Source organism: Euprymna scolopes, chromosome 33, assembly GCF_053919585.1.
Source record: "Euprymna scolopes isolate OS-2025 chromosome 33, ASM5391958v1, whole genome shotgun sequence".
NCBI classification, from domain to species: Eukaryota; Metazoa; Mollusca; class Cephalopoda; order Sepiida; family Sepiolidae; genus Euprymna; species Euprymna scolopes.
The window spans coordinates 88,578,689-88,603,592 of NC_136514.1; the positions used below are offsets into that span (position 1 = coordinate 88,578,689).

The following is a 24,904-nucleotide window of genomic DNA, read 5'->3' on the forward strand; positions in this document are numbered from 1 at the left end:
AATGAAAAAGCAATTCAAGTTTCAAATATAATTCTAATATAAATTATTGCTCTTAGTTAATAACCAGACGGTTTATTAAAAGTATTTGTTGATATTGGACTTGAAGATGACTATTTCGTAGTCTGCAAAAACACAATCCTATGGTAATAATGCGTTCAAGAATCACACATACCACACTGCATACACTATAAAGCATGTTTTACTGTATAAAGGCCAAAAACCACTCAAGGATAAGGCTTTGATGAGATAGATGGTTAAATGATGAAGAATATTATGAGAAGATTGACAATAATGAATGGAATGAACAAAATTTGATTTGTTAGGACAGTTTATGACAAGTGGTTGTTGACATTGGATTTGAAGATGGCCATGTTGTAACCTGCAGGAAAGTAGTTCTGTAGTAACATGTTCCATAGATGGGAAGATGCAATCATGCACGTGATCTTGTCTTGTAGTTTAATTAACACAATTTAATTCTGCACCTAATAAGGTCAGAGGTTACATCGGACGAAACGTGAAAATAACGACCAAGATAAGAATTGTCGTCTGAATAATCCAAATAATTTTATGTGTATTTATGAAGCCTCACTTATCAAGGCTAAAAGCCATTCATGGATAAGCGTTAATGAGGCGGATTGTCTGTTGAATGATAAAAAATATTGTTGCCGTTGATTTGAAGATGGCCGTGTTGTAGCCTGCAGGAAAGCAGGCATATAGTAACATGTTCTGCAGATGGGAAGGTCTTGGATTTACGTTTAAGCAAGAAAGACGCATATATGCACATGATTAACTGGGGGGGGGTCACCAGTTATCAAGACCCAGAGGCCACTCGAGGATAAGGGTTAATAAGTGTTCAGTAGATGGTGAGACAATATGATCAGTTATGGAGGAACTTGGCTAGACCTTGATTATTTATTTGAGGGAACGGTTCAACAGAAACTTATTTACATTAGATTTGAAAATGACCATGCTACAGTCAGCTGAGAAGCAACCCCACGGTATTGTGTTCTTGTCTCCTAGTTTAATTAATACAGATATTCTAATCAGCTGCAAGTTCTACAGATGACATGATCTTGTTTAATTGTGCCCCTAAAGATATTGTAATCAGTAGGTAAGCAGTTCTGTGATAATGTGTTCCATAGATGTGAAGTTCTTGGTAAAATTAAAAAAAACAAAAAAACTCTGTTCATGAAAATTTTGCCTCATGCTAATCATATTGGAGAAGGAAAGTTTTTTTTTTTGTTTTTTTTTCCAGTTGTGGTAGGCATATGTTTTTGTTTTGAATGCTTAACAGGAAACAACAGATTGGGGCTCAGTCGGGCAATTAAAATTTTTATACAAACTGGGTCAAACGATGGGAATTGAAATAAAAAGATTGGGTTGTAACGAAGTGGCGCGTTTCTATTATAATAAAGCGTTAATAAATGAAAGCAGCGGCAGCAGCTCTAAGATAGCTGGCTAGCGAAAATATTAACAGTAGCAGCAGCAGCCGTTTTAGCGATATGCAAATTAAACAAGTGTGCAAGCGTTGATGTCACAAAAAGGAGAGAAAGAAGAAAAAAGGACAGTATGTAGTCGAACAAAGAAAGTGATCAGACATGATTTGACTCTTGGACGGCGAGAGAGAAAATGCGTCACGTGGTCGAAAAAGAAGAAAGGTAAGCGACAACAAAGACACGTGCGTGAAAGAGCATCTCAACAGGCATGTTCGACGCACGAGTAATATTTTGAAACACAGTCATATCTTTTTTATGTCCTTCCTTGTTTGTTGGTTCCTGTGACGGTGCCAGACAACGTGTGGGTCCGAGTCGTTGAAATGTAATGTACATGGCTAAAGTGTAATGGCTATGTTACAGGCCTGCATTTTCGTCCTTGTAAAAATAGTCGGCTCAAACTTTCCAGGGTGAAAAGATTTAACGTCAAAATCTATGGCGGCTAAAACCTCAACTTATCCAATCAGTTCCAAGTAGACAGATTTTGAGTCAGTCCCGGAAATGGCTGTAGCAATTTACGATTTTTAACGCTACTCTAACATAACCCCTAGCATGCTTAATATTATCTGCTTTACAAAATTTTTTTTTTTTTTTGCGGCTTTCAAATCATAAATTGTTTCAGCCATTTCCGGGACTAAATCGAGATTCTCCATGGATATTCAAGACTGACTCCATAAGTACTGAAATCGTCTCGATACAAATTCCTTACCTTCATTTCTTCTCCAATACTTGGCCTTGGCCTTCGGGACAAGATCAAAGTGTATCTCAAAGTGTAGTATCTGTTCTTCAGATGCTGCACTTCTATTTCTTGTTCTCTTTCGGTGGAGGAGAAATCCTTCACGACTGAGACAATTTTTATTTTTGTACCTTTTCTCCACGTTAAAAAACGACCCTGGTGTCTAACTCTGTCCCGTGGGGAGGCATAGTAAATAGGTACCTTCATTTCTTCTCCTGAAAACAAATTCAATTTTTTTTTTTTTTTTTTTTTTTTATTTGTTTCTCTTTTTTATGCATAGGTGCTTGTATAAATCATCCCCTATGGCGGACAACATTGATTTTGTACAAGTACTAAATACGCCTCCATAATTCTCCAGCCGTGTATCATTTGGGGGTTCGTTGTTAAAGCTTGCCTTGCGAAACTACTATTTCTATTCGTCCTATTTTTTTAGGTGAAGGATCGAGCGATGAACGCGTTGCCGCCAAGATCCCCGGATCCCCATGAAAAGCTTCTTATCGATATACGGTCTCGACCAAAACTTCGTCCCATCAAAGAAGGCAAAGTCTTGGGTAAGTAGCCACTTCATCTTTGGATTGTTCCAAATATTCATACACTAGCTGGTCACCCAGTCGTAAAATATGTTTAAATATGATATTTTAATTCATGCAGATTTCATATTTATTATTATTGAGCCAATCATCTATTGATTATTATATTGTGCCCATAATACAGTAGTGGCTGCCTGGCCTGGCCCGGCCCAGCCATAAAATGTCCTTAAATATAATATTTTAATTCATGCAAATTTCGTATATATTATTATTATTATTTTTATTATTATTTTTATTATTATTATTATTATTTTTATTATTATTATTGTTATTGTTATTTTTATTATTATTATTATAGAACAAATTCTCTATTGCTTATTATATTGTACCCAATATATAGTAGTGATTTTGATACATGTACAGTTTGATCAAGACATTAAAAAATGAAAATATCGAGAGAAAAAAAAGTTATGTTACGTATCCGTTATGGAATGAACTTCTCCAAAAATAAATTTCACTTAATTTAATTAAGTAGTTTTTTTTTTTTTTTTTTTTTTTAACAGTGATAAAAAAATTCGTTATGATACTGATCAAAAGGTAGCCATGTTTCGAGTTTTAGGAAGAAAAGCCATCATTTAACATGGTGAGGGGGGGGAGGGTTGTCGACGCTTTAGACTGAGTTATCTCCCCATGATGTGTTCTAAAAATCCAAACATGGCTACCTTCAGCTTGCTTTCATAAAAACATGTTTTTCCGCTGTAAAAAAACAAATAACAAAAAAAACTACTCGATCAAATTGAGATTTTTTTTTTCAGAGGATTTCAGTCCAAAACGGATACGTACAATATAATTTTATTTTTCATATTTTCATTTTTTAATGTCTTGATTAAACTGTACAAGTACCGTGATTTCAAAAGTTAAAAACAAAACAAAAAAAAAATGACTGTGGTGCCATCAGCTAGAATCGAAACCAAAACACATAGCACTCCAGCCTTAGTCGTTACTGTTTGAGCTATCGTCAGATAGATAAGAAATGGCTAAAAAGGAACTAACTTTAGCATATATTAGTATATATTTGCACATGTGTACAAATAACATGTTTAGTTGATGTATGCCTGCTAAGTTCCAATTTTTTACAATTTTGACCCCCTTAGCAGCTGTTTTTACCAAGTAAAAACTAATAAAACAATGGCTCACAAAAAATGCAATCATTTGACTGGTCTCATGCTGCACTGTGACTTTGGATTTTGGGGGAAGCCACACAACAAGGCAAATCCATTTCTTCACTTTTATTTTTCTTAGTATTTCTATTGTGGAGTGATTTATTGAAATAAAATATACAATAAGAATTAACAAAATTATAAAAAGATAAAACAACATTATCAGTTTTTATTTGCACTTTTAATAACAAAATTTAAAAGATAAAAGCTTTAATTTTATTTTAAATTCTATAAGAAATATGTGTTTATGAAATCATAAAAGACGTTTAATTTTTTAATTTTGAAAACAAGTTTTTTATTTGAATTTATATAATAAACTTTTATGAAAGTGTAAAAATAAAATTATTGAAATCAAAATAACAAATGAAATTATTGAAATCGAAACAACAAAATTTCAAACATCATAAAAAAATGTATCCAATACATAACATCTCAAAATAGTTTTAAAAGATTTTTCAATAATTCTTTGAAATAAACAGTGCAGAAAGTGTTATTCAATTATATTTTTTAAAAAATGAAACTAATTTCAATAATTCTTTAATCAAAATAAGATTGAAAAAAAAACTTTCAATGATTATTAAATAATTAAAAAAAAAAAGAACGATTGGAAAAATGTAATAAAAAAAAAAACATGTACAAGGGGGATATAGGCATGAGAGAAAAAAAGCGAAGGAACTGATTTGTCTGGTCATTGCTTTTTAATTTTGAAAATAAGTTTATTTGAATTTATACAATAAATTTATGTTTGCGTAAGTATAAAAATAAAAGTATTGAAATCGAAATAACAAAATTTCAAACATCATAAAAAATGTATCAAATACATCATATCTCAAAATAGTCTTAAAAGATTTAAAAAGGTGCTTCAATAATTCTTTGAAATAAATAGCACAAAAAGTGTATTAAATTATATTTTTAAAAAATTAAAATAATTTCAATAATTCTTTGAAATAAAGAGCACAAAAAGTGTATTCAATTATATTTAAAAAAATTAAAATAATTTCAATAATTCTTTGAAATAAATAGCACAAAAAGTGTATTCAATTATATTTTTAAAAAATTAAAATAATTTCAATAATTCTTTGAAATAAATAGCACAAAAAGTGTATTCAATTATATTTTTAAAAATTAAAATAATTTCATTAATTCTTTGAAATAAATAGAAGAAAAAGTGTATTCAATTATATTTTTTAAAAATTAAAATAATTTCAATAATTCTTTGAAATAAAGAGCACAAAAAGTGTATTCAATTATATTTTTTAAAAATTAAAATAATTTCAATAATTCTTTGAAATAAAGAGCACAAAAAGTGTATTCAATTATATTTTAAAAAATTAAAATAATTTCAATAATTCTTTGAAATAAATAGCACAAAAAGTGTATTCAATTATATTTTTTAAAAATTAAAATAATTTCAATAATTCTTTGAAATAAAGAGCACAAAAAGTGTATTCAATTATATTTTTAAAAAATTAAAATAATTTCAATAATTCTTTGAAATAAAGAGCACAAAAAGTGTATTCAATTATATTTTTAAAAAATTAAAATAATTTCAATAATTCTTTGAAATAAATAGCACAAAAAGTGTATTCAATTATATTTTTAAAAATTAAAATAATTTCATTAATTCTTTGAAATAAAGAGCACAAAAAGTGTATTCAATTATATTTTTTAAAAATTAAAATAATTTCAATAATTCTTTGAAATAAAGAGCACAAAAAGTGTATTCAATTATATTTTTTAAAAATTAAAATAATTTCAATAATTCTTTGAAATAAAGAGCACAAAAAGTGTATTCAATTATATTTTTTAAAAATTAAAATAATTTCAATAATTCTTTGAAATAAAGAGCACAAAAAGTGTATTCAATTATATTTTAAAAAAATTAAAATAATTTCAATAATTCTTTGAAATAAAGAGCACAAAAAGTGTATTCAATTATATTTTAAAAAAATTAAAATAATTTCAATAATTCTTTGAAATAAATAGCACAAAAAGTGTATTCAATTATATTTTTAAAAATTAAAATAATTTCAATAATTCTTTGAAATAAAGAGCACAAAAAGTGTATTCAATTATATTTTTAAAAAATAAAATAATTTCAATAATTCTTTGAAATAAAGAGCACAAAAAGTGTATTCAATTATATTTTTAAAAAATTAAAATAATTTCAATAATTCTTTGAAATAAATAGCACAAAAAGTGTATTCAATTATATTTTTAAAAATTAAAATAATTTCATTAATTCTTTGAAATAAATAGCACAAAAAGTGTATTCAATTATATTTTTTAAAAATTAAAATAATTTCAATAATTCTTTGAAATAAAGAGCACAAAAAGTGTATTCAATTATATTTTTAAAAAATTAAAATAATTTCAATAATTCTTTGAAATAAAGAGGACAAAAAGTGTATTCAATTATATTTAAAAAAAATTAAAATAATTTCATTAATTCTTTGAAATAAATAGCACAAAAAGTGTATTCAATTATCTTTTTAAAAAATTAAAATAATTTCATTAATTCTTTGAAATAAAGAGTACAAAAAGTGTATTCAATTATATTTTTTAAAAATTAAAATAATTTCAATAATTCTTTGAAATAAAGAGCACAAAAAGTGTATTCAATTATATTTTTTAAAAATTAAAATAATTTCAATAATTCTTTGAAATAAAGAGCACAAAAAGTGTATTAAATTATATTTTTTAAAAATTAAAATAATTTCAATAATTCTTTGAAATAAAGAGCACAAAAAGTGTATTCAATTATATTTAAAAAAATTAAAATAATTTCATTAATTCTTTGAAATAAATAGCACAAAAAGTGTATTCAATTATATTTTTTAAAAATTAAAATAATTTCAATAATTCTTTGAAATAAAGAGCACAAAAAGTGTATTCAATTATATTTTTTAAAAATTAAAATAATTTCAATAATTCTTTGAAATAAAGAGCACAAAAAGTGTATTCAATTATATATTTTAAAAATTAAAATAATTTCATTAATTCTTTGAAATAAAGAGCACAAAAAGTGTATTCAATTATATTTTTTAAAAATTAAAATAATTTCAATAATTCTTTGAAATAAAGAGCACAAAAAGTGTATTCAATTATATTTTTTAAAAATTAAAATAATTCCAATAATTCTTTGAAATAAAGAGCACAAAAAGTGTATTCAATTATATTTTTTAAAAATTAAAATAATTTCATTAATTCTTTGAAATAAAGAGCACAAAAAGTGTATTCAATTATATTTTTTAAAAATTAAAATAATTTCATTAATTCTTTGAAATAAATAGCACAAAAAGTGTATTCAATTATATTTTTTAAAAATTAAAATAATTTCATTAATTCTTTTAAATAAAGAGCACAAAAAGTGTATTCAATTATATTTTTAAAAAATTAAAATAATTTCAATAATTCTTTGAAATAAATAGCACAAAAAGTGTATTCAATTATATTTTTAAAAATTAAAATAATTTCAATAATTCTTTGAAATAAATAGCACAAAAAGTGTATTCAATTATATTTTTTAAAAATTAAAATAATTTCAATAATTCTTTGAAATAAAGAGCACAAAAAGTGTATTCAATTATATTTAAAAAAATTAAAATAATTTCATTAATTCTTTGAAATAAATAGCACAAAAAGTGTATTCAATTATATTTTTTAAAAATTAAAATAATTTCAATAATTCTTTGAAATAAAGAGCACAAAAAGTGTATTCAATTATATTTTTTAAAAATTAAAATAATTTCAATAATTCTTTGAAATAAAGAGCACAAAAAGTGTATTCAATTATATTTTTTAAAAATTAAAATAATTTCAATAATTCTTTGAAATAAAGAGCACAAAAAGTGTATTCAATTATATTTAAAAAAATTAAAATAATTTCATTAATTCTTTGAAATAAATAGCACAAAAAGTGTATTCAATTATATTTTTTAAAAATTAAAATAATTTCAATAATTCTTTGAAATAAAGAGCACAAAAAGTGTATTCAATTATATTTTTTAAAAATTAAAATAATTTCAATAATTCTTTGAAATAAAGAGCACAAAAAGTGTATTCAATTATATTTTTTAAAAATTAAAATAATTTCAATAATTCTTTGAAATAAAGAGCACAAAAAGTGTATTCAATTATATTTTTTAAAAATTAAAATAATTTCAATAATTCTTTGAAATAAAGAGCACAAAAAGTGTATTCAATTATATTTAAAAAAAATTAAAATAATTTCATTAATTCTTTGAAATAAATAGCACAAAAAGTGTATTCAATTATATTTTTAAAAAATTAAAATAATTTCATTAATTCTTTGAAATAAAGAGTACAAAAAGTGTATTCAATTATATTTTTTAAAAATTAAAATAATTTCAATAATTCTTTGAAATAAAGAGCACAAAAAGTGTATTCAATTATATTTTTTAAAAATTAAAATAATTTCAATAATTCTTTGAAATAAAGAGCACAAAAAGTGTATTCAATTATATTTTTTAAAAATTAAAATAATTTCAATAATTCTTTGAAATAAAGAGCACAAAAAGTGTATTCAATTATATTTTTAAAAAATTAAACTAATTTTGGTAATTCTTTAATTTAAATAAGATTGAAAAAAAACTTTCAATAATTATTAAATACAAAAAGAACGATTGGAAAAATGTAATTAAAAAAAAAAATATGTACAAGGGAGATATAGGCATGAGAGAAAAAAAGTGAAGGGACTCGTTTGTCTGGTTACTGCTTTCGACAGCAGCCATGTTAGAAGTTAGGAAGTATGTTATCTAATTTTTTAATTATTTGGACTATTGTCCTCATCTTCTAGTTGTTGTTTTCACAACGTTTCGGCCAATTATTCCTCTGACCTTCGTCAGGTTAACTAATAATAGTCCAGATAATTCAATAAAATTATAGAAATTATTAATCTCCAAAATAATTCCATAATATGTTAGCTGACTATAAACACCGCCATATTTAAACAAACGCATTTAAAAACGTAATTTAAGAACGCAATTGTGGTAGAGTTTTTTGTTTAAAATTCATCTAGCACATTTTTTTTCTTTTTTGATTTTAAAAATAAAAATTACTTGGATTTATATAATAAATATACAAAACTATAAAAATCATTGAAATAAAAATGGCGAATAATTTATAGGCATGAAAAAAAAAAAAATGCAGAGGAACCGACTCACCTTTTCACCGCTTCCAATAGTGCTACGCTGGAAATTAGGAAGTACATTAACTGGTGGTGGGGGTGCAGCGTCGATAGTATCACATGATCTTTTTTTGTAATTTTTACTAATTTCAACATGAAACATAAGTACATAATAACGTTTTTACCTAAAATTCATTCTTTTGAAATCTCATTATACTGCAGAAACATTTTTGTCTATTTTTTGTTCATTTTCACCTCCCCCTTTTTTTATTTTTAACTATACTGCACAATCGTCTACCTTTGTTTACAAAACTATACAAATAAAATTATTGAAATAAAAATGATGAATAATTTATAGGCATGAAAAAAAATGCGAAGGAACCGACTCACCTTTTCACCACTTCCAGTAGTGCTATGCTGGAAATTAGGAAGTACATTAACATACGCTTAAATATGATATTGTAATTCATGCAGATTACATATTTATTATTATTATATTGAACCTAATATATAATAATGCGATCAAAACTAAAAATATATATATATATATATGTGACTTGAGTGTCATTAGCTACAATTGAAACCAAAACCTACAACTCTCACCCTTATTCTTTAGCCTCTGAGGCATGCTCATCCATACATATATATAAATTCACTTGTCATCCATTTTTAAAAGATGGAATCACCCAATCGCTGAAGACAAGATGCAAGCAAGCGAGCAAGCAAGGACGGCCAGACGGTGCACAGTTTTATAATTGTATAGATTCATTTATTTTAAAAATAAACCAACTTTATGGGTTTGTGTTTTGTAGTTTTTTACTTTTCGCTGGACATACAAACATACATGCAGACAAATGCGCCTTGTATAATAGATCTACCTTTTTTTTTTTTCTTAGAATAAAAATATCTGACTTATACGTTTCTTTGTTTGTTTGTTTTTTTTAAATGTCTTTTCCAGTTGAGACGTCACGGACTAAATTGAATTTAGACGATGATGATGAGAGCCCATTACCTGTGAGAAAAGTCATCAAACCAGATTTTAACCTGATTTTGGATAACAGTTTTGAGGTAAGTGCAATCATAGAAATATTTTATTAACAGATTTATTCATTGATTTTCTGTTTTTGTTTTCTATTCTCTTTTGTAAAACTTAATTATGTTCTGCAAAAACAAAAACAACAGCCCCCTTCCCCTTCCTTTTTTTTTTTCCTTCCCTACTTACCAGGTCCTGGATATGACCTAAAACTATATCCGATGGTGAGGCCCCACCTTGCGGGCCTTGGGGAGTGTGGAGCCACCCTTTAATTGCCATTGCTCCCAGCTCCACTCTGACCCGGAGTGGTAGTACCTGTTAGGGTTCCAACTATGGGTTAAATAGAAACCGACTTGAAAACAACAAATATATTCTATTAAAAAAATTTTTCTTCAAAATCTTTGGATTCAGCATTAAATAACCCAGAAAGGGTTGATATGCCGTAATACAAAAACAACCAACCAACCCAACCCTATCAACTCTCCTCTTCCTGCTTCTGCTGTGTATAACATAAAACTGCATTCAGCTGTGAAACCCAAATTTGCAGACTTGAATCTGTCTCAAATCATTCATTATTGCTTCCAGGTTCACTTTGACCCGAGAGAGAGTGGTAGTATCTGTTAGCATTGTATTTATTGGTTCAATAGAATTTGTCCCGGACACAGCATTTATCTGCTTCGGATACTCTTGGGCAAAGTTTTGCCCCCTGACATCAATCTTTTTCTACCATTTCTCTTTTTGTTTGCTTACCCCATTTCCCAACCCTATCGACTACATAATCACCGTTACACAAAATTGCATCCTTTGTTGCAGACCGGATTCGGAAGATTTGTCGTATATATTGTGTAATATCATAATTCTCCAAGTTCCAAATATCAAGTCTTCTCAGTTAGTCATTTATTACTTTTCAAAAATTGTCCATTACAGTATTATGTCATTCGTGACTAACAAGTCAATAAAATTATGTCTTTGTTGCATTTTTAGTCACTTACTCATCTTACTTCGCCTTAAAAAACATAGAAAAAACATTATTTTGAACAATTTACATGGTTCATGCAATCAAATCGATTAACTGCCTGCTTTGGTTCAGAACCCACTGTAGTGCACCAGGTGGGAGCTTCACATGCCTCCCTGGCGTGACATAGTGCATAATACATTGTAGTTTACATTGCACTGTAGAGAACCTACTGTTGCTTTTATAAAATTATTTTTTATATAATGGTTTGAATTAAAGTTTAAAATGCAAAAGTCAAGTATCATGGTTCAGCTGTGATCTAATCAGAAACATTCATTTCAAATGCTGGTGCTACCAGATCAGGCTGTTTGAAGATACTGGCTTCCTAAGACGAAATGCACCTAAAAGGGATACTTTTTTTTTTTTTTCTACTTCCTTTTGCAAAACTTAATTATGTTCTGCAAAAACAAAACAACAACAACCCCCCCCCCTTTTACCCCTTTTCCTTTTTCCCGTTTCTCTTTCTATCCCCCTCCCACTTCCTGACTGGTTTCCTAACTTAAAATGTACCAAACATTAATACTGTAACCCTTTTCCCTCTCCCATTGCAAAACTCATTCATGTTCTGCAATCTAAATGTAACAAGAAAAAAATGGCAGTTTGCGTTTGTGGAACTCTCTTCCTGTTAACTGTTTTCCCTGCTGCTACCAGATTAGGCTGTCTGAAGATATTGGCTTCCAGAGACGAAATGCACCTAACATTGATGCTTTTTGATTTTTCTACTTTTTTTTTTTGCAAAACTTAATGTTCTGCAAAACCAAAAACAACAATCCCCCCTTTCCCCTTTTCCTTTGTCCCATTCCCCCTTTCTCTTTCTATCCCCCCCACACTTCCTGACTGGTTTCCTAACTTAAAATGTACCAAACATTAATACTGTAACCCTTTTCCCTCTCCCATTGCAAAACTCATTCATGTTCTGCAGGGCAGGGAACAAAAACGATAAAATCCACTATAAAACAACCAAACCAAACACTATAAACGAACGATTGAAGATACAAAGAGCTTGAAGAATAAAAACCTTCTACAAAATAACTGGATGCAACATGAATGCTATTTCCGAAAATAACTGGATTCGGCATTAAATAACCCGAAAAGGGTTGATATCCCGTAAAACAAAACAGCCAAACCAAAACGACTGTTTTTCTTCTACCTATAACCGTGGGCTTTTCAAAGCTAAAGTCAATCGGCATCTTTTGTCATGATTAACCATAAGATCCAGATTTGGAATGGAAACAACCTGATTTCAAAGACATTCAACTTTTCCTTTTTTCTTTCTTTTTTTTTTTCATTAGAGTAAAAAAAGAACATCAAGCATTGATGTTTTTTTTCTCCTTTTCCTAAACTAAATCTGCAAAGTCGAAAATAAAAGCAACAATTTTCTTTCTACAAAACAACCAAACCAAACATCATGAATAAATATTTAATATAAAGAACTCAAAGCATAAAAATATTTTACCAAAATGACTGGATTTCTGCCAATAAATAAGAGTCACAGGAATTTCTTCTTGTGAGAATTTTTTTTTTTTTAATCTTTTCAGCCGATTGTATGATAATACATGATTTAGCAAGCGGATGCAGATTTGGAACGGAAACATAAACCGGATTTCAAAGACATTCAATTTTCTTCTTTTTTTTATCAGAGTAAAAACAAGAAAGGTCATTAAAATTTACGGTTCAGTCGGGTTAGTAGTCTGAAGAATCCAAACAATCAATCCTCATCTAAATGATTGATTATTGATTCAAATGATGATTGATTATTGATTCAAATGATGATTGATTATTGATTCAAATGATGATTGATTATTGATTCAAATGATGATTGATTATTGATTCAAATGATGATTGATTATTGATTCAAATGATGATTGATTATTGATTCAAATGATGATTGATTATTGATTCAAATGATGATTGATTATTGATTCAAATGATGATTGATTATTGATTCAAATGATGATTGATTATTGATTCAAATGATGATTGATTATTGATTCAAATGATGATTGATTATTGATTCAAGTGATAATTGATTATTGATTCAAATGATGATTGATTATTGATTCAAATGATGATTGGTTATTGATTCAAATGATGATTGATTATTGATTCAAATGATAATTGATTATTGATTCAAATGATTATTGATTATTGATTCAAATGATAATTGATTATTGATTCAAATGATGATTGATTATCGATTCAAATGATGATTGATTATCGATTCAAATAATGATTGGTTATTGATTCAAGTGATGATTGGTTATTGATTCAAATGATGATGTGTTATTGATTCAAGTGATGATTGATTATTGATTCAAGTGATGATTGGTTATTGATTCAAGTGATGATTGATTATTGATTCAAGTGATGATTGATTATTGATTCAAGTGATGATTGATTATTGATTCAAGTGATGATTGATTATTGATTCAAGTGATGATTGATTATTGATTCAAGTGATGATTGGTTATTGATTCAAATGATGATTGGTTATTGATTCAAGTGATGATTGATTATTGATTCAAATGATGATTGATTATTGATTCAAGTGATGATTGATTATTGATTCAAGTGATGATTGATTATTGATTCAAGTGATGATTGATTATTGATTCAAGTGATGATTGATTATTGATTCAAGTGATGATTGGTTATTGATTCAAGTGATGATTGATTATTGATTCAAATGATGATTGATTATTGATTCAAATGATGATTGATTATTTATTCAAATGATGATTGATTATTGATTCAAATGATGATTGATTATTGATTCAAATGATAATTGATTATTGACTCAAATGATGATTGATTATTGATTCAAATGATGATTGGTTATTGATTCAAATGATGATTGGTTATTGATTCAAATGATGATTGGTTATTGATTCAAGTGATGATTTATTATTGATTCAAGTGATGATTGATTATTGATTCAAGTGATGATTGATTATTGATTCAAGTGATGATGTGTTATTGATTCAAGTGATGATTGATTATTGATTCAAATGATGATGTGTTATTGATTCAAGTGATGATTTATTATTGATTCAAATGATGATGTGTTATTGATTCAAGTGATGATTGATTATTGATTCAAGTGATGATTGATTATTGATTCAAGTGATGATTGGTTATTGATTCAAATGATGATTGGTTATTGATTCAAGTGATGATTGATTATTGATTCAAATGATGATTGATTATTGATTCAAGTGATGATTGATTATTGATTCAAGTGATGATTGATTATTGATTCAAGTGATGATTGATTATTGAATCAAGTGATGATTGATTATTGATTCAAGTGATGATTGGTTATTGATTCAAGTGATGATTGATTATTTATTCAAATGATGATTGATTATTGATTCAAATGATGATTGATTATTGATTCAAGTGATGATTGGTTATTGATTCAAATGATGATTGGTTATTGATTCAAGTGATGATTGATTATTGATTCAATTGATGATTGGTTATTGATTCAAATGATGATTGATTATTGATTCAATTGATGATTGGTTATTGATTCAAGTGATGATTGGTTATTGATTCAAGTGATGATTGGTTATTGATTCAAGTGATGATTGGTTATTGATTCAATTGATGATTGGTTATTGATTCAAATGATGATTGATTATTGATTCAATTGATGATTGGTTATTGATTCAAGTGATGATTGGTTATTGATTCAAGTGATGATTGGTTATTGATTCAATTGATGATTGGTTATTGATTCAAATGATGATTGATTATTGATTCAATTGATGATTGGTTATTGATTCAAGTGATGATTGGTTATTGATTCAAGTGATGATTTATTATTGATTCAAGTGATGATTGGTTATTGATTCAAGTGATGATTGGTTATTGATTCAAGTGATGATTGATTATTGATTCAATTGATGATTGGTTATTGATTCAAGTGATGATTGATTATTGATCCAAATGATGATTGATTATTGATTCAAATGATGATTGGTTATTGATTCAAGTGATGATTGGTTATTGATTCAAGTGATGATTGATTATTGATTCAAGTGATGATTGATTATTGATTCAAGTGATGATTGGTTATTGATTCAAGAGATGATTGATTATTGATTCAAGTGATGATTGGTTATTGATTCAAATGATGATTGATTATTGATTCAAATGATGATTGGTTATTGATTCAAGTGATGATTGGTTATTGATTCAAGTGATGATTGATTATTGATTCAATTGATGATTGGTTATTGATTCAATTGATGATTGATTATTGATTCAAGTGATGATTGATTATTGATCCAAATGATGATTGATTATTGATTCAAATGATGATTGGTTATTGATTCAAGTGATGATTGGTTATTGATTCAAGTGATGATTGGTTATTGATTCAAGTGATGATTTATTATTGATTCAAGTGATGATTGGTTATTGATTCAAGTGATGATTGGTTATTGATTCAAGTGATGATTGATTATTGATTCAATTGATGATTGGTTATTGATTCAAGTGATGATTGGTTATTGATTCAAATGATGATTGATTATTGATTCAAATGATGATTGGTTATTGATTCAAGTGATGATTGATTATTGATTCAATTGATGATTGGTTATTGATTCAAGTGATGATTGGTTATTGATCCAAATGATGATTGATTATTGATTCAAATGATGATTGGTTATTGATTCAAGTGATGATTGGTTATTGATTCAAGTGATGATTGATTATTGATTCAATTGATGATTGGTTATTGATTCAAGTGATGATTGATTATTGATTCAAGTGATAATTGATTATTGATCCAAATGATGATTGATTATTGATTCAAATGATGATTGGTTATTGATTCAAGTGATGATTGGTTATTGATTCAAGTGATGATTGATTATTGATTCAAATGATGATTGGTTATTGATTCAAGTGATGATTGGTTATTGATTCAAGTGATGATTGATTATTGATTCAATTGATGATTGGTTATTGATTCAAGTGATGATTGGTTATTGATTCAAATGATGATTGATTATTGATTCAAGTGATGATTGGTTATTGATTCAAATGATGATTGATTATTGATTCAAGTGATGATTGATTATTGATTCAAATGATTATTGATTATTGATTCAAGTGATGATTGATTATTGATTCAAATGATGATTGATTATTGATTCAAGTGATGATTGGTTATTGATTACAAATGATGATTGATTATTGATTCAAGTGATGATTGATTATTGATTCAAGTGATGATTTATTATTGATTCAAGTGATGATTGGTTATTGATTCAAGTGATGATTGGTTATTGATTCAAGTGATGATTGATTATTGATTCAAGTGATGATTGATTATTGATTCAAGTGATGATTGGTTATTGATTCAATTGATGATTGGTTATTGATTCAAGTTATGATTGGTTATTGATTCAAGTGATGATTGATTATTGATTCAATTGATGATTGGTTATTGATTCAAATGATGATTGATTATTGATTCAAGTGATAATTGATTATTGATCCAAATGATGATTGATTATTGATTCAAATGATGATTGATTATTGATTCAAATGATGATTGATTATTGATTCAAGTGATGATTGGTTATTGATTCAAGTGATGATTGGTTATTGATTCAAGTGATGATTGATTATTGATTCAAATGATGATTGATTATTGATTCAAGTGATGATTGGTTATTGATTCAAATGATGATTGGTTATTGATTCAAATGATGATTGATTATTGATTCAAATGATGATTGATTATTGATTCAAGTGATGATTGATTATTGATTCAAATGATGATTGATTATTGATTCAAGTGATGATTGGTTATTGATTCAAATGATGATTGATTATTGATTCAAGTGATGATTGGTTATTGATTCAAATGATGATTGGTTATTGATTCAAGTGATGATTGATTATTGATTCAAATGATGATTGATTATTGATTCAAGTGATGATTGGTTATTGATTCAAATGATGATTGATTATTGATTCAAATGATGATTGATTATTGATTCAAATGATGATTGATTATTGATTCAAATGAGGATTGGTTATTGATTCAAATGATGATTGGTTATTGATTCAAATGATGATTGGTTATTGATTCAAGTGATGATTGGTTATTGATTCAAGTGATGATTGATTATTGATTCAATTGATGATTGGTTATTGATTCAAATGATGATTGATTATTGATTCAAATGATGATTGATTATTGATTCAAGTGATGATTGGTTATTGATTCAAATGATGATTGATTATTGATTCAAGTGATGATTGATTATTGATTCAAATTATGATTGATTATTGATTCAAGTGATGATTGGTTATTGATTCAAATGATGATTGATTATTGATTCAAATGATGATTGATTATTGATTCAAATGATTGATTATTGATTCAAATGATGATTGATTATTGATTCAAATGATGATTGGTTATTGATTCAATTGATGATTGATTATTGATTCAAATGATGATTGATTATTGATTCAAATGATGATTGATTATTGATTCAAATGATGATTGGTTATTGATTCAAATGATGATTGATTATTGATTCAAATGATGATTGGTTATTGATTCAATTGATGATTGATTATTGATTCAATTGATGATTGATTATTGATTCAAATGATGATTGATTATTGATTCAAATGATGATTGGTTATTGATTCAATTGATGATTGATTATTGATTCAATTGATGATTGATTATTGATTCAAATGATGATTGATTATTGATTCAAATGATGATTGATTATTGATTTAATGATGATTGATTATTGATTCAAATGATGATTGGTTATTGATTCAAATGATGATTGATTATTGATTCAAATGATGATTGATTATTGATTCAAATGATGATTGGTTATTGATTCAAATGATGATTGGTTATTGATTCAAATGATGATTGGTTATTGATTCAAATGATGATTGATTATTGATTCAAATGATGATTGATTATTGATTCAAATGATGATTGATTATTGATTCAAATGATGATTGATTATTGATTCAAATGATGATTGATTATTGATTCAAATGATGATTGATTATTGATTCAAGTGATAATTGATTATTGATTCAAATGATGATTGATTATTGATTCAAATGATGATTGGTTATTGATTCAAATGATGATTGATTATTGATTCAAATGAGGATTGATTTTATTCAAATGATAATTGATTATTGATTCAAATGATGATTGATTATTGATTCAAATGATGATTGGTTATTGATTCAAATGATGATTGGTTATTGATTCAATTGATGATTGATTATTGATTCAAATGATGATTGATTATTGATTCAAATGATGATTGGTTATTGATTCAAATGATGATTGGTTATTGATTCAATTGATGATTGATTATTGATTCAAATGATGATTGATTATTGATTCAAATGATGATTGGTTATTGATTCAAATGATGATTGATTATTGATTCAAATGATGATTGGTTATTGATTCAATTGATGATTGATTATTGATTCAATTGATGATTGATTATTGATTCAAATGATGATTGGTTATTGATTCAAATGATGATTGGTTATTGATTCAAATGATGATTGGTTATTGATTCAAATGATGATTGATTATTGATTCAAATGATGATTGATTATTGATTCAAATGATGATTGATTATTGATTCAAATGAGGATTGATTTTTATTCAAATGATAATTGATTATTGATTCAAATGATGATTGATTATTGATTCAAATGATGATTGATTATTGATTCAAATGATGATTGGTTATTGATTCAAATGATGATTGATTATTGATTCAAATGATGATTGATTATTGATTCAAATGATGATTGGTTATTGATTCAAATGATGATTGGTTATTGATTCAATTGATGATTGATTATTGATTCAAATGATGATTGATTATTGATTCAAATGATGATTGGTTATTGATTCAAATGATGATTGATTATTGATTCAAATGATGATTGGTTATTGATTCAATTGATGATTGATTATTGATTCAATTGATGATTGATTATTGATTCAAATGATGATTGATTATTGATTCAAATGATGATTGATTATTGATTCAAATGATGATTGATTATTGATTCAAGTGATGATTGATTATTGATTCAAGTGATGATTGATTATTGATTCAAATGATGATTGGTTATTGATTCAAATGATGATTGATTATTGATTCAAATGATAATTGATTATTGATTCAAATGATTATTGATTATTGATTCAAATGATAATTGATTATTGATTCAAATGATGATTGATTATCGATTCAAATGATGATTGATTATCGATTCAAATAATGATTGGTTATCGATTCAAGTGATGATTGGTTATTGATTCAAATGATGATGTGTTATTGATTCAAGTGATGATTGATTATTGATTCAAGTGATGATTGGTTATTGATTAAAGTGATGATTGATTATTGATTCAAGTGATGATTGATTATTGATTCAAGTGATGATTGATTATTGATTCAAGTGATGATTGATTATTGATTCAAGTGATGATTGGTTATTGATTCAAATGATGATTGGTTATTGATTCAAGTGATGATTGATTATTGATTCAAATGATGATTGATTATTGATTCAAGTGATGATTGATTATTGATTCAAGTGATGATTGATTATTGATTCAAGTGATGATTGATTATTGATTCAAGTGATGATCGATTATTGATTCAAGTGATGATTGGTTATTGATTCAAGTGATGATTGATTATTGATTCAAATGATGATTGATTATTGATTCAAATGATGATTGATTATTTATTCAAATGATGATTGATTATTGATTCAAATGATGATTGATTATTGATTCAAATGATAATTGATTATTGACTCAAATGATGATTGATTATTGATTCAAATGATGATTGGTTATTGATTCAAATGATGATTGGTTATTGATTCAAATGATGATTGGTTATTGATTCAAGTGATGATTTATTATTGATTCAAGTGATGATTGATTATTGATTCAAGTGATGATTGATTATTGATTCAAGTGATGATGTGTTATTGATTCAAGTGATGATTGATTATTGATTCAAATGATGATGTGTTATTGATTCAAGTGATGATTTATTATTGATTCAAATGATGATGTGTTATTGATTCAAGTGATGATTGATTATTGATTCAAGTGATGATTGATTATTGATTCAAGTGATGATTGGTTATTGATTCAAATGATGATTGGTTCTTGATTCAAGTGATGATTGATTATTGATTCAAATGATGATTGATTATTGATTCAAGTGATGATTGATTATTGATTCAAGTGATGATTGATTATTGATTCAAGTGATGATTGATTATTGATTCAAGTGATGATTGATTATTGATTCAAGTGATGATTGGTTATTGATTCAAGTGATGATTGATTATTGATTCAAATGATGATTGATTATTTATTCAAATGATGATTGATTATTGATTCAAATGATGATTGATTATTGATTCAAGTGATGATTGGTTATTGATTCAAATGATGATTGGTTATTGATTCAAGTGATGATTGATTATTGATTCAATTGATGATTGGTTATTGATTCAAATGATGATTGATTATTGATTCAAGTGATGATTGGTTATTGATTCAAGTGATGATTGGTTATTGATTCAAGTGATGATTGGTTATTGATTCAAGTGATGATTGGTTATTGATTCAATTGATGATTGGTTATTGATTCAAATGATGATTGATTATTGATTCAATTGATGATTGGTTATTGATTCAAGTGATGATTGGTTATTGATTCAAGTGATGATTGGTTATTGATTCAATTGATGATTGGTTATTGATTCAAATGATGATTGATTATTGATTCAATTGATGATTGGTTATTGATTCAAGTGATGATTGGTTATTGATTCAAGTGATGATTTATTATTGATTCAAGTGATGATTGGTTATTGATTCAAGTGATGATTGGTTATTGATTCAAGTGATGATTGGTTAGTGATTCAAAGGATTATTGGTTATTGATTCAAATGATGATTGGTTATTGATTCAAATGATGATTGATTATTGATTCAAATGATGATTGATTATTGATTCAAATGATGATTGATTATTGATTCAAATGATGATTGATTATTGATTCAAATGATGATTGATTATTGATTCAAGTGATAATTGATTATTGATTCAAATGATGATTGATTATTGATTCAAATGATGATTGGTTATTGATTCAAATGATGATTGATTATTGATTCAAATGAGGATTGATTTTATTCAAATGATGATTGATTATTGATTCAAATGATGATTGGTTATTGATTCAAATGATGATTGATTATTTATTCAAATGATGATTGGTTATTGATTCAAATGATGATTGATTATTGATTCAAATGATAATTGATTATTGACTCAAATGATGATTGATTATTGATTCAAATGATGATTGGTTATTGATTCAAATGATGATTGGTTATTGATTCAAATGATGATTGAATATTGATTCAAATGATGATTGATTATTTATTCAAGTGATGATTGATTATTGATTCAAATGATGATTGATTATTGATTCAAATGATGATTGATTATTGATTCAAGTGATGATTGGTTATTGATTCAAGTGATGATTGATTATTGATTCAAGTGATGATTTATTATTGATTCAAGTGATGATTGGTTATTGATTCAAGTGATGATTGGTTATTGATTCAAGTGATGATTGATTATTGATTCAAATGATGATTGGTTATTGATTCAAATGATGATTGATTATTGATTCAATTGATGATTGGTTATTGATTCAAGTGATGATTGATTATTGATTCAAATGATGATTGATTATTGATTCAAATGATGATTGGTTATTGATTCAAATGATGATTGATTATTGATTCAAATGATGATTTATTATTGATTCAAGTGATGATTTATTATTGATTCAAGTGATGATTTATTATTGATTCAAGTGATGATTTATTATTGATTCAAATGATGATTGATTATTGATTCAAATGATGATTTATTATTGATTCAAATGATGATTGGTTATTGATTCAAGTGATGATTGATTATTGATTCAAGTGATGATTTATTATTGATTCAAATGATGATTTATTATTGATTCAAATGATGATTGGTTATTGATTCAAATGATGATTGATTATTGATTCAAGTGATGATTGGTTATTGATTCAAGTGATGATTGATTATTGATTCAAATGATGATTGGTTATTGATTCAAATGATGATTTATTATTGATTCAAGTGATGATTTATTATTGATTCAAGTGATGATTTATTATTGATTCAAGTGATGATTTATTATTGATTCAAATGATGATTGATTATTGATTCAAATGATGATTGATTATTGATTCAAATGATGATTTATTATTGATTCAAATGATGATTGGTTATTGATTCAAGTGATGATTGGTTATTGATTCAAATGATGATTTATTATTGATTCAAATGATGATTGATTATTGATTCAAGTGATGATTTATTATTGATTCAAGTGATGATTTATTATTGATTCAAATGATGATTTATTATTGATTCAAATGATGATTGGTTATTGATTCAAGTGATGATTGGTTATTGATTCAAGTGATGATTTATTATTGATTCACATGATGATTGATTATTGATTCAAGTGATGATTTATTATTGATTCAAATGATGATTTATTATTGATTCAAATGATGATTGGTTATTGATTCAAATGATGATTGATTATTGATTCAAATGATGATTGGTTATTGATTCAAGTGATGATTGATTATTGATTCAAATGATGATTTGTTATTGATTCAAATGATGATTTATTATTGATTTAAGTGATGATTGATTATTGATTCAAATGATGATTGATTATTGATTCAAGTGATGATTGGTTATTGATTCAAATGATGATTGATTATTGATTCAAATGATGATTTATTATTGATTCAAATGATGATTTATTATTGATTCAAATGATGATTTATTATTGATTCAAATGATGATTGATTATTGATTCAAATGATGATTTATTATTGATTCAAATGATGATTTATTATTGATTCAAATGATGATTTATTATTGATTCAAATGATGATTTATTATTGATTCACATGATGATTGATTATTGATTCAAGTGATGATTGATTATTGATTCAAATGATGATTGATTATTGATTCAAGTGATGATTGGTTATTGATTCAAATGATGATTGGTTATTGATTCAAGTGATGATTGGTTATTGATTCAAATGATGATTGATTATTGATTCAAGTGATGATTGATTATTGATTCAAATGATGATTGATTATTGATTCAAGTGATGATTGGTTATTGATTCAAATGATGATTGATTATTGATTCAAATGATGATTGATTATTGATTCAAATGATGATTTATTATTGATTCAAATGATGATTTATTATTGATTCAAATGATGATTTATTATTGATTCAAATGATGATTTATTATTGATTCACATGATGATTGATTATTGATTCAAGTGATGATTGATTATTGATTCAAATGATGATTGATTATTGATTCAAATGATGATTGATTATTGATTCAAATGATGATTGGTTATTGATTCAAATGATGATTGATTATTGATTCAAATGATGATTGGTTATTGATTCAATTGATGATTGATTATTGATTCAATTGATGATTGATTATTGATTCAAATGATGATTGATTATTGATTCAAATGATGATTGGTTATTGATTCAAATGATGATTGGTTATTGATTCAAATGATGATTGGTTATTGATACAAATGATGATTGATTATTGATTCAAATGATGATTGATTATTGATTCAAATGAGGATTGATTTTATTCAAATGATAATTGATTATTGATTCAAATGATGATTGATTATTGATTCAAATGATGATTGATTATTGATTCAAATGATGATTGGTTATTGATTCAAATGATGATTGATTATTGATTCAAATGATGATTGATTATTGATTCAAATGATGATTGGTTATTGATTCAAATGATGATTGGTTATTGATTCAATTGATGATTGATTATTGATTCAAATGATGATTGATTATTGATTCAAATGATGATTGGTTATTGATTCAAATGATGATTGATTATTGATTCAAATGATGATTGGTTATTGATTCAATTGATGATTGATTATTGATTCAATTGATGATTGATTATTGATTCAAATGATGATTGATTATTGATTCAAATGATGATTGGTTATTGATTCAAATGATGATTGGTTATTGATTCAAATGATGATTGGTTATTGATTCAAATGATGATTGATTATTGATTCAAATGATGATTGATTATTGATTCAAATGATGATTGATTATTGATTCAAATGATGATTGATTATTGATTCAAATGATGATTGATTATTGATTCAAGTGATAATTGATTATTGATTCAAATGATGATTGATTATTGATTCAAATGATGATTGGTTATTGATTCAAATGATGATTGATTATTGATTCAAATGAGGATTGATTTTATTCAAATGATAATTGATTATTGATTCAAATGATGATTGATTATTGATTCAAATGATGATTGGTTATTGATTCAAATGATGATTGATTATTTATTCAAATGATGATTGGTTATTGATTCAAATGATGATTGATTATTGATTCAAATGATAATTGATTATTGACTCAAATGATGATTGATTATTGATTCAAATGATGATTGGTTATTGATTCAAATGATGATTGGTTA

At 25.9% G+C, this 24,904-nt stretch overlaps 1 protein-coding gene across 18 annotated transcripts in view; it reads left to right on the forward strand.

Annotated features, from left to right (window-relative positions):
- Positions 1-24,904, forward strand: part of LOC145258337 (protein spire homolog 1-like) — a 559,588-nt gene that overhangs the window by 386,115 nt on the left and 148,569 nt on the right. For all 18 annotated transcript variants that reach the window (XM_080116504.1, XM_080116505.1, XM_080116506.1 and 15 more), the window contains 2 exons: positions 2,663-2,780; positions 10,087-10,196. In XM_080116504.1, the coding sequence (XP_079972630.1) occupies positions 2,663-2,780; positions 10,087-10,196 (228 nt within the window). The remainder of the gene's footprint in view (positions 1-2,662; positions 2,781-10,086; positions 10,197-24,904) is intronic.